This window comes from Protopterus annectens, chromosome 7.part0, assembly GCF_019279795.1.
Source record: "Protopterus annectens isolate FY-2018-M chromosome 7.part0, PAN1.0, whole genome shotgun sequence".
NCBI lineage: Eukaryota > Metazoa > Chordata > Ceratodontiformes > Protopteridae > Protopterus > Protopterus annectens.
This window is the reverse complement of record NC_056739.1, coordinates 1,140,633,878-1,140,646,441: the sequence shown is the minus strand read 5'-3', so window position 1 is coordinate 1,140,646,441 and position 12,564 is coordinate 1,140,633,878. Positions and strand designations below refer to the sequence as shown.

The 12,564-nt window shown below is 43.5% G+C and overlaps 1 protein-coding gene across 1 annotated transcript in view; it reads left to right on the top strand.

Moving 5' to 3' along the window:
• BLM (BLM RecQ like helicase) overlaps nt 1–12,564 on the top strand; it is a 1,689,823-nt gene that overhangs the window by 162,054 nt on the left and 1,515,205 nt on the right. Inside the window, exon 3 of the mRNA XM_044077719.1 lies at nt 11,379–12,154. Coding sequence (XP_043933654.1) covers nt 11,379–12,154 — 776 coding nt within the window. The remainder of the gene's footprint in view (nt 1–11,378; nt 12,155–12,564) is intronic.

Sequence of the window (12,564 nt, the reverse complement as noted above, 5' to 3'; positions counted from 1 at the left end):
CTCTTGCTGTGAGACAACAACACTACCGCTGTCCCACCGCGGCTTCTAGTCTTTATAGATCTGATGACGGTTCCTTTTGAGCACAGCAGTACAGCTAAAGGGGAGTGATAAGTTGTCCGAGGAAACATTCTACTGTTTGGTTAAGTTGCACATAATCCTATGGATGGTGATTACAAAATTGCCAATATTCCTCATTTTATCACTGTTGCAACAGACATAGCTATATGGGGGGTATCCTGCCAAGGATCAGATGTTGGACGGTATACAGACCTTTGGTCTCCTTACTTGCAATACTGTACATCTGCCCTTAGCAAGAGAGTACGTGCTGGAATAAGATGGACATGGGGATTGCTACAGATCATAACTGTCTTGCCCATGTCTTCACTTATGCAGACTTCTCGTCAGTTTCATGACATGAGTTTTGGCCTTTGGCTTCAGCTACAATTTTTGATAGCTGTATATCTATTGAAGAACCTTCCCGAAGTGGCAGAGGTTTTTGTTAATGAATGTTCCTGGTTCCCAGAAGAGAATGCACATGGAGTCCTATTTTGGACTTTCCAAACTAAACACCTTCTTTTTGTTCGCAAAGTTCAAGAAGCCGACTTTACATCCTAGTTCATAAAAAGTGCAATTGTAACCCAAGATTCTTTGACTTTGGATTGTACTTTCAGTTTACATCTTTGTCTTTTGGCTTTCACACTGCTCCTAGATTTTACACAGTGCCTAGCTCCAGTTGCAGCCTTTTGTAGACTTAAAGGCATTTGTTTCCTCCTTGGATGATTCTCATTTCAGCTTCTTCCGTCCAGGGCACCATAGCATCTCTTAAGTTAAATGTTCATCTTTTCAGCAGCCTGGGTTTCAAATTCAATCTGAAAGCTTTGTCTAAAACCCCTGTCGTAGCTTAATGTTCCTAGGGTGTCTCCTAGACATTTCTCTATGGACTGTTTAATACCCTGCAAACCAAGTATCATGTTTCCAGCTTCACATCTTGAACCTGGCCCATCAAAGCATTCTACAGCAACAGATACCCTCAAAATTCAAGGTTATATGACCTTGTCCACCCAGACTGCATATGTGGAAAATGCAGTGGTACCTTAAATTAGCAAGGGTCCAAATTCTGCATCCCTTATCCTTAGAAATTCCAGTACCCAATTTCATCAAGAAGGGAGCTCCTATGGTCAGCCTATCAGGTATTGCTAAGTCCAGGCCTCCCATTTTTTGCCCCTTCTTCCTGCTGAGTCACAACAGATGCTTCAGACTTGGCAGGGGTTGGGGGGGGGTCTCAATCAAGCCATCAAGGTTGAGGGCATGTGGGAGTGTATTTCAGAAAGAAGTATGTAAGACTGAAGGTGATGATTTAGAGATTTGATAACTTTTTTAGGGCCATCTGTGAACCCCCTGTTAATGACAGACAAAACCAGAGTGATGTGTTATGTAAAGAAGAGGGAGTAAAGTCATACCTCATATACAGGCTACCAGTGATTGCCTGCAAAGTGGCAGTACAGGGCAGTCACACTCTGGAGACCACATACACTGTCAGAGCAGACTACTATATCAAGACAACTTCAGGAGATTCGGGATAGACCCTAAAAAGTGCAGTATCTAGAGGATGTCCAGGAAGTTATCTAGCTGTGAGGAACTCAAGTAAATCTGTCTAGTAGGAAGCTGTCTGTTCTGTTACAGGGCACCATGCAAAAAGGCCTGGCAAACGGATGAGTTTTCTTCTGGATATAAATGTTCTTGCATGACCCCCCCCCTTCTCTGACATCCTAAGTACTCCTAAAGATCAAGATGAATTGCTAGAGATGCTTCTGGTACATTCAACACCGTATTCCCCACTTATGGCCAGGGGCAGTTGCTAAATCTTCTTCAAAGCGCAAATTTGCTCATTCAGGATAAATTAAATCCATAACCCTCCCCCCAGTCAGAATCTCCATATGACTGTATGGATAGTTTTTTGTTCCTATTTTTGGCACCTTTTTCAGAGGATAAGCCGCAGGTATTTAAGGAGGTTAGAAAAAGTGCTAGCATCATTCTTGGCCAAATAGAAGATATTTTTCTAGTTTGTGCCATAAGAAAACAGGACCCATCCGTAATGCGGGCTCTTAAGGATGTTCATCATGCATACAGCTGCAGTAATCACAGATGGGTTTTCAGACGTCAGGCGGTCCCTCGGTCGGCCGAATTCCAAAGTCTTGGTCCGGCGTCGGTTGTCGTCGCTTACTCTTCTGACGTCAGGAAGGCCAGAGTATATAAGACACAGCCGACGCCATGTTCTTCAGTCTTTTTTGCCGCGCAGTGCCCGAAGCAGAAGCAGTTCGCAAGTGCCGGTCGGCCAGCTCCTGAATTACGAAAATAATTGGAACCGAAGTCTTCATTAAAGCTAAGTACCCCGTTGGGGAAACTTTTCTTGCCTCAGACCGATGTCAGAAAAAGTTAATAATTGTATTTCTTGTGGGAAGCAAATACCGCATAAGGATTTCCATTCCCTTTGCATACCTTGTTTGGGCCCAGACCACGACGTCTCAGGATGTCGCTTTTGCGCTACCTTCAATAAACGCACTATCAAGCGTCGGGCGGAGTTCGCCCAACACTACTTTGGTAAAGCTTTTGACCATAAAATGTCGTCTGACACTCCGACTACCGTTTTGACCAAAAAACGCAAGGAAAAGGACCGACACGCGAGGCCCGCGGTCCCCGCTGACACCATGCCAAAACAGGCTACACGTGGTCCGGTTCTCAGCAAGACGCCTTTGCAGTCCCTGACTACCGACGACACTCCTTTGGCGGTGTCCTCTGTATCCGAGACCGCTGGGTCCTCGGCCCTTTCCCAGACTACAACCGAAGCCCCTGCTTATGTCGAGCCTACTAATGTGGACAGGTCCACCTCCACCCATGTTGTATTTAGGCCCTCATCTTTTTCTATTAAGGCCTTTACTAAATCCAAAGCAGCCAGGCATCCCACGAGGCCTGTTGCACAGGGCCCATCCCCTGGACCCATGCCTAAGAAACAGATGCTTAAAATGGCTGAGGATCTAATTACTCTTATCAGAGGTTCTCAGCCCCCTCCTGACAAGAGTCCCAGAGTGGAGGAAGACTCTCCCTCTTCTGATCAGGGATCCATTTTATCAGAACATTCTGATACAGAGGAACACTCTTACTCCCCTTTTGAGGATTCGGATGCAGAACAGTCCATTCCTTCTGTATCCCCTCCTGAGAATTTTTCCTTTGGGGAAACCTTGCACACCTTGAGGGAACACTTCCATTGGGAAGGCCAGGACTTTTCAGATTCCAAGAAAAGACTTAGGGAATTTCTTTGGTTACCTCAGCACAGACCTCTGGCTATACCCCCTGTTTTGGAGGTACTGGATGATGTCTATTCGGAGGCTTGCCTTAACCCTGATTCTCTGCCTCCTGCACCAGTAAAACCTGATATGTATTACAGAGTACCCAGTTCTCACCAATTTCTCTACAAAGGCCATAATGCTGACCCTGAAACCATTTCACAAGGCCCCAAGGGATTAAAGGCCTCCACTGCCAAGAATCCACTTCCTGCAGAAAGGGAATCCAGATCTCTAGAAAGGTGGGGTAAAAAGGTATATACCTCGGCCACCCTAGCCATGAGGGCCTTAAACTGTCAGTTTCATATGATTAAATATCAACAGTACCTGTTATCACAATTAAGGAACAAAATGTCTCAACCTGAACAACCAGATTTAAAAGAGTTACAGGATATGATGCATAGTGCGGAGCAAGTGGGTAAACACACCTTACAATGTGGTTATGATGCCCTAGAGGCTTCCAGTAGAGCGGCTGCTACAGGATCAGTCATTCGCAGACATGCCTGGCTTAGGGAACAAAATTTGCCTGATCATGTGAAAGCTAAACTTCTTGATGCTCCTTTACAAAAGGATGTACTATTTGGTACTAATGCTGAGGAGATACTACGGAAAATGGAAGAAAAAGCCAAATCTATGCAAACTGTCAAAGCTTTCTTACAGGTCCAACCACCACGTTTTAGCAGAAAGTGGCCTTCAAAAAACTGGTCCTTTCCAGCCACTGACAAGTCCCAAAGAGGTAGATACAGACGCACAAGGGGCAGAGGGCAATCACAAGGATCATATAGAGGCAGACAGTGGCAATCTCCAGCACCAAGAGGTGGTGAAGACAGTGCACAACAATACAGGAAGCAAACCCAATGACTCCCTCATTTTCATGCCAAGCAAGTTTCAGCTGGCAGCACCTTTGGGAGGGAAACTAGCATTATTTGCAAGCAATTGGCATATTGTCACAACAGACAAATGGATATTGGATATTATAAACAGAGGTTACAAATTTCAATTTCACACTCTTCCAAAAATGAGAGGCATGCCAAACCTGCCACAAAATCAAAGAGCAGAGGCACAACTGCAAATTTCAAAGCTCCTAAACATGAGAGCTATACAAAAGGTACCTACGCACCAACAAGGTCAAGGTTTTTATTCAAGACTCTTTCTGGTACCAAGAAAAGGAACCGACTGGAGACCCATTCTGGACTTATCCATCCTAAACACATTTCTACTGCACAAAATTCAAGATGCTCACATTACAGCAACTTCTTCCCATGCTGGGCAAGGAGTTTTGGCTGGTAACATTGGACCTCAAGGAGGCATACCTGCATGTCCCAATCAGACAAAGCTGCAGAAGATACCTCAGATTTCTTGCAGGTTCAATCCATTATCAATTCTCTGCATTGCCCTTTGGCTTATCTACTGCACCCAGACTATTCACAAAGTGCCTGGCATCAGTGATTGCCTACTGCAGACTTCAAGGAATACAAATTTACCCTTATCTGGACGATTGCCTGATCCAAGCGGACAGCAAACACATACTACTGGAACATCTGGCATATGTGACACGGTTACTGCTTTCTCTGGGATATACCATCAACAAGGAGCAATCAAGGCTAACACCATCTCAGAAAATAACCTTCCTGGGTGCCAGCTTGGACACACACACCCAGATGGCATATCTTACGCCAGAAAACAAGGGCAACTATCTCAGTACTTCAAAACTTTAGCAAAAAGTACCAGGCTTACTGCAAGGAAAATCCTGCAGGCTCTGGGATTCATGGCATCTTGCATTCTTCTAATCCCATGTGCAAAGCTGCATATGAGGAAACTTCAATGGTACCTAAAAAATCTATGGTCTCAACACAGTCACAGTTTGGAAGCAATTATACCAATAATTCCATGTTTGCAAAAGGAATTTCTATGGTGGGCCCAAGCATGTCAAGTAAACGCAGGCCTTCCATTCTGCAAGCCTCAAGCAAAACAAGTCATAACCACAGACGCCTCAGATTACACCTGGGGGGCGCACATGGAGGACAGGTGCATTCAGGGCAGATGGTCCCAAAAGGAAAAGCACCTTCATATCAATCAAAAAGAAATGCTAGCAGTAATAAATGTAATTACAGCTTTCAAGGACTTACTGCATCCAGGACAATTACTGATAAGAACAGACAACACCACAGTAATGTGGTACATAAACAAACAAGGAGGAACACGTTCATACCCCTTGTGCAGACTAGCCATGACTCTTTGGAACTTAGCTCTGGAAAGACAAATCGAACTTCAAGCACAGTACTTGCCAGGACTGGAAAACATACTGGCAGACACTCTAAGCAGAAATATGACAGATCCACATGAATGGAAGTTACATCCTCAGGTGTTTACAGAGATAATCCAAGCGTGGGGGAGGCCAGACATGGATCTTTTTGCCTCCCACAGGAACCTTCAATTGAAAAAGTTTTGTTCAAGGACCTTCCATCCAAAGGCCTTAAAAGTGGACGCCCTTTCATTCAGTTGGACAGCATGGACAGTTTATGCATTCCCACCTCTGCCTCTTCTGCCCATGGTGCTTTTGAAAGCAAGAACAGACAAACTGAGGATGATACTGATTGCTCCAGATTGGCCAAGGCAACACTGGTATCCACTCCTGAGGAGCCTAACACATACTCCTCCCTGGTCCCTGCCTCTAATACCTCTTCTGCTGACTCAGAACAGCTACAAAACTCTCCACAGTCAGCTGAAAACACTCAACCTCGCTGCATGGAAAATTCCTTAACATCACAACAGACCCTACTCTCCAAGGAGGTGCAGGATGTCATTTTGGAGGCCAGAAGACCATCTACTAGAAAAGTTTACTCCGCAAAATGGAAGCGGTTTTGCTGCTGGAATGAGAAAAGAGGCCAGGACACTAGAAAATTGAACTTGCCTCAGGTTTTACAGTACCTAGCTGAACTGCTGAACAGTGGACTTTCATTTTCTTCCATAAAAATACATGCCTCAGCCATTTCTGCAGAATTCAACACGGATCCTCCTTTATTCTCTCACCCACTCTTACGGCAGTTCCTCAGAGGGGCTAAGAATATAAGACCTCCAAGGAAGCAACCAATACCAGCCTGGGACCTTAATTACATACTAGAAAAATTAACATTGCCTCCCTTTGAACCTGCTGCCTCAACAGATCTGCAATATTTGTCCTGGAAAACAGCTTTCCTTCTGGCCATCACTTCAGCTCGTAGGGTTTCTGAACTACAGGCCCTCATGGCGGTGCAGCCCTTCCTCATCTTCCATCAGGACAGAGTTTCCCTTCGTACCAACCCATCTTTTATGCCAAAAGTGGTATCCAGGGTAGCCTTAAACCAAGCCATAAACCTACCTACCTTTTATCCTAACCCTCAAAACAAAGGGGAGAGGCTGCTTCACTCTTTAGACATCCATAGGCAGCTACGTTACTATTTGGACAGAACAAAGTCCTTCAGGAAATCAGAACAACTTTTTGTGTCCTATGCCGTAGGGGCTCAAGGGAAACCAGTTACCAAACAGACCATTTCCAAGTGGATTGGCCACTGCATACGTTTTTGTTATTCCTATCATGGGAAATCTGTCCCTACTGGTATCAGATCTCACTCCACCAGGGCCACAGCCACCTCTACAGCCTTCCTCAGAGGTGTTCCTACTAAGGATATTTTGGAGGCAGCCACTTGGAGTTCTGTACATACCTTCACAAAACACTACCACCTGCCCTTATATTCCAGAACAAGAGCAGGCTTCGCCACTGCTGTTTTGCAGGGCATTTTGGCTCAACCCAGTTCCTCGTAGTACCTTCCACCCTATGCTTAGCTTTGGGACTCTACTCATCTGTGATTACTGCAGCTGTATGCACTATGAACATAGTACAGTTTTGTACCTACCATAAATGTAGATGTTCGAGTGCTAATACAGCTGCAGTACAGGTTTCCCTCCCTCCTTCCCCACTTGGTAAGGGCATGGGGCCTAACAACCTCTTCATACCACCTGACTGGGTTATCCTGCTATGTTTTATTTGCTTGCTTACACTGATTTTGCATTACATTGCATTGCTTGCATTTGTGGATAAGCCTTATTTATGTATAGCCTTCCTTTTGGGGGCACCTGTCATCTGGGGCAAGAAAGACTGAAGAACATGGAGTCAGCTGTGTCTTATATACTCTGGCCTTCCTGACGTCAGAAGAGTAAGCGACGACAACCGATGCCGGACAAAGACTTTGGAATTCGGCCGACCGAGGGACCGCCTGATGGCTGAAAACCCATCTGTGATTACTGCAGCTGTATTAGCACTCGAACATCTACGTTTATGGTAGGTACAAAACTGTACTTTCTCCATTACATGTGTAAAATTGCTCATTTCTGAAGTTTACACTTTTTAAAGGTTGTACTTTTTGCCTTTTCTTTGTCTTTGAATCTGCCTCCTTCCTTATTTCAAGTCCAACAGTTTTTGGACTGAGTTTCATGTTTTAGACCACCTCAAGTGACACCTCCTTAATATTTTAATTTTGTATTGGAAAAGTGTATTTTCCCCTTTTGAACCTGTAGCCAGTTCATAGGTTGGTACTAGGTATCGGCCCTAGGGCCTATACAAGCCTAGCCATAACAATTCCCTGACTATTCATTCCCACAGTATTTACTTCTCTGGACCCCTGTCTAGCAGGGCGACTGACGTGATCCCCGGGGTGGAATTTCCTATCTCCCATCCAATCATCAAGGTTCCTTTTGAAGAGGGCCAAAGAGGCGCTCTGCTTGACATTAATGGGCAGTCTGTTCCAGAGTCTGGGGAGTCTCTGGGTCAGGAACCTATCACTCCAGCATGTTTTGTTCATTGTGATGACAAGGTATAGATCCCTGGAGTGCGTTTCTCTGAGGATTTGGGATTTCAAGTGTAGCATGTCTAACAGCTCTGGGTTTGACATGGCCTTTTGTATATTAAGCAGAGATCGCCTTTGAGTAGACGTTATGCGACAGAGTATAGGTGGAGTTTTTTTTTTTTTAGACTGTCAGCATAGGGTATCTGCTTTAGTCCTGTGATTCTTTTAGTGAGATGTTTCTGTGGCCTTTCCAGTTGTTGCAGATGCCTTGAGAGATACATACCAAACTGGGCGTTGTATTCTATAATGGGTCTAATGAGGGATGAGTACAGTGGGACAATGACCTCCTTTTTTCTGGATGAAAAGCCCTTAGTGATGAGGTGTGCCACATAGAAGGATTTCCTGACTGTTGTGGCGATGTGGTCATCGAAGGTGAGACCACTGTCCACCTGTGTCCCTAAGTCTCTTATCACACTTTCGGTGTTTAGTGTACTGCCACCTATGTGGTAATTCATGGGTACGTGTTTTTTCCCCGAAGGGGATAACTATACATTTCTTGGCATTGAGCTTGAGCCCATGGCTCTGGCACCAAGCATCTGTTTCTGCAAGGCCCTTTTTTAGAATATCCACATAATTTGTGGATTCAATAGTGGCTCCCAGTTTGCAGACATCTGCGAACTTTGTTAGCTAGAGTCCGTTAGTGTTGGTCTATACTTCAGAGATGGTGGATCCCCCCTTGTGGAGTGTGATAACTGTAGCTGTGCGCCACTCAGTGGGCATGAAGCCTGAGGTGAGGCTATGATTAAACATGACACTTACGTGAGGTGCCAGTTCATTTTGTAGTTCATGTAGTACACAGCCTGGGATGTCGTCTGGTCCCATGGATCCTGTATTCATAGCTTTGGAGAGTGCGTTTTTTACCTGTGTGGCTGTTATTACCGGAATTTGGCAGTCTTTCGGTGTTGAGATGGGACCTTTAGGGGGTGGGGGGTGAAGTTTGCACTAAATCGATCTGCCAGGATATTGGTAATATCCTTGGGATCAGTATATTTAATGCCATTCTGTTGTAGCTCAGAGCAGATCTGAGCATTGCCATTTAGATTGACATAGCTACAGAATGCCTTGTGGTTATCTTTGGAATCTTTGGCAGTTTTATTTTCGTAACTAGCTTTGGAGGATTTTATGAGGGATTCAGCTTCTTGGTAAGGGAGTTTTTTTCATCCAGGGATTTTCCTCTTTTGTGCAACAGTTTCTTCTTTTGTTCTAAAGTTTGTTGATGAAAAGGGACCATTAGATTGGCTTCCTTTTTTTGCAGAAGAGCCTCTTGGTTCTATTGGGGTGGCACGATTCATATATGAGTGGATGTGCTCGTACAGTGCCTTAGTGTAGGAATCAGCAGTCAAATTTTCAGTTCCTGTCTGTATGGGTGTCAAGAAGTTTCACTTCTGACGCGAGTAGCATGAAGTTGGCTTAGGAAAAGTTTTTTATGGAGGTTCCCTTACTGGGGGGTGGGATGTGGATGTCAAGGATGATTAGTTTAAGTCTCATATAGAAGACTGCTTAGCTCTTATTCTGATTTTTATGTACTAGATGTGTACCAAATTTACAGACCCTAATGTGTACATTTTTTTTGATTTTCCACAGGGACAAGATGAATATTAAAATGAACCCTTTTTATTCTAAAGGTTTTGTGAGCTTACCTTAAGTCAGACCATTCATTTCCATGTTTTCTATCTTGAACCCAAAAACAAAGGAGAAAGACGGTACTGCATACCTTCGATGCTCACAGACTTCAGATTTTACCTGGACAGGATTAAAGATTTTAAGAACGTTGACCAAGTCTTTTTACCCTTGTAAAGAAATCTTTACCTTTCTAAAGAAAAAAATTTCCAGAAACATTTTTAGGCAGTTCAACTTTGTGGAAAACAGTGGCCTCTAGGGGTCTGTCCTGGAGGCAGATACTTGGTCTTCAGTATACACTTTTATTAGACACTAGAAGCTGAACTCAGTTTGCAGAGGTAGAGCAGCATTTGCAAAAGCCTTGCATCAAGGACCTGAAGACTCTGGACCTTTTCCATCTACCCATTTTGTCCTAAGGTGTGGCAGTTGTTCCACGAAGTTAACACTACAATGGTAATCTAGTGAATATAGTACAGTTGTGTAAGTTAACTTAAAATAGCATTAGATGCTCAAACAGAGCACTACATTTTAGCACCCTTCCACCCCCCCTTTTTTTTTTGTTTCTCACTGTTTCCAGGCTGGGGTGTGGTACAATACTTAACAATTGTTCTCCCTACATGCCATGATGGTCACTGCTAATTTTGAGTAAATTGTTTTGGTGTTTTACAATTTAGCCTCCCCTTTGGAAAGAAAATCTGATTGTTTGCCCATACGTCCCTCTTATACCATTACATATGGTATTTAATAAAAAAGTCCAAAGCTTTGTAAACTGGCAGGATATGTCCTATGTAGTTAAGGCTACTGCCATGATCTGTTAAGTTTTTACTGTTATGGTACGTTAACTTGTACAACTCAAACTTTTCATTATTGTTCATTAAGATAAGTACATGGCTTTAATTTCTAATGGTATGGTTGGGTCTAGTGTGAATGTCAGAGTAGAAGGAAGGGGATGTTCTTTAATGATACTCCCTTAAGGGGTGTTGCCCTTCGATGAATTGAGTGTGGGAGGGTATGGCATCCAAAAGGGGTGGGGGGCAGGAATGAAGCAGAGATGACTGAGCCCACAGGATGTCCTTAACATCTGCAACTGGCCCCAGCAATACCAGAATAAGTCGGGGGGGGGGGTAGGAGACAAGCTGCTAAACCTGGCATGGATGTGAGGCACTGGGTGTTGGGCCATTGACGTCCCAAGGGGGGACAAAAAAAAGAAGGCAATGCTGATTATGGAAAGTTTGTGTAAAGAGTTGGTGTAAATGGAAGGAAAGTGTCAGGGTAAATGTGAAAGCACAATGAATCTTTAGGAAGGAAATTTGCTGGAAGTTGGAGAAGCTGGCAGTGTTTTGAAGCACAGCTAGGGGTAGGACAAATGTATTTAGAAGTGAAGTGCTTAAAGGGGGGTATGAGGGCTGCACAGAATCTGCAGTGGAAGAGGTGAGCCTTTAATTGTATTGTACAGAATTTTTCTTTTAAGTTCTATAACCAGATGAACTGTTTGTAGTCTTGTATTTCATGTATGTTTTTTAATTTGCAGGGGATTCACATTTAAAAAAACGAACCCTTCTAGTTGTGCTGCAGTATCCAGTTTTTCAAAAGTAATGAACTTTAATGCCTTGAAGGACAGGAGTGCCAATGTTTGTCAGGATTTTTCTCTGACCAAACCCAAGGAGCAGGTGGCTAGCACAAGTTTCTTTCAGCCAGACTGCAGGGGAAAAGAACAAGAATCGCTACACCACAGCAGCAGAACCACGCCATTTGTTAAAGAAAATGAGAAGTCAAATATGGGAGCTGGGAAGATGGATGACCTGCTCAAAAAAAACGGCATGCTCAAGAAACCTGAGCTGGACTGCTCGCTTAAATCTGCTATTGATGTTGATGATTGGGATGATTTGGATGATTTTGATACCTCTGGGAAGGTCAAAATAAGCCCCAGCTCTGACTTGAAGACACGTCAAACCTCTTTGACAAAACCCTACAAAACACCACAGAAATCTGCCTCAGATGAGCAGATTAATGCAATAAATGAAAACCATAAATCATCTTCAGGAAATGTGGAAGACTCTGTCAGTACTTTGTCATTACAGAAAAGTAGGCAGGAGGTGTTTGATAAATCACATCTAAAAGAGGCAAATGACTTTATTTCTTCAAATACATCAATTTGCCTTGATGCTTCTGAATCTGAAGGTAAAACTTGCAGAAAGAGTGATGAATCATTACTGCTGTCTGTGCTTTCTTCTACTTCATTTGGTGATAAAGAATGCCATAGTAAAGGGTGTGCCACTCAGAAAGCTGGAAGCAAAACGGGTAAAGGTAACTATCACTTTTTGTGGAAAAAGAGCATACAGTATGCAAGTTAATACTGATCAATTTATTTTTTACACTGAAAGCTAGTAAAGATGTGAGTGGTTCGTAAAGTTATTGTATTTGTACAGAGCTGTACTTGTGGGCATCATTCTTCACACAAACTAGCTTTGTGATAATGCAACCTGTCAAGATGGCCAGTTACCTTGTGAAAGATAACTTTGCATAACACTTATAAATTTTAAAGTTCACTGACCTGCTAAATTAAATTAATCTGTTGTGAACCATTTTAAAGGTGCAAAATGAGTCACCAGGTTATTGGTAGATAGAATATGAACAAGACATTCAACCCTTTCTTTTCTAGTGTAAATTAAAATGCAGCACCCAGAAAAAATAAACAGGCTTACTGAATTCGAAAA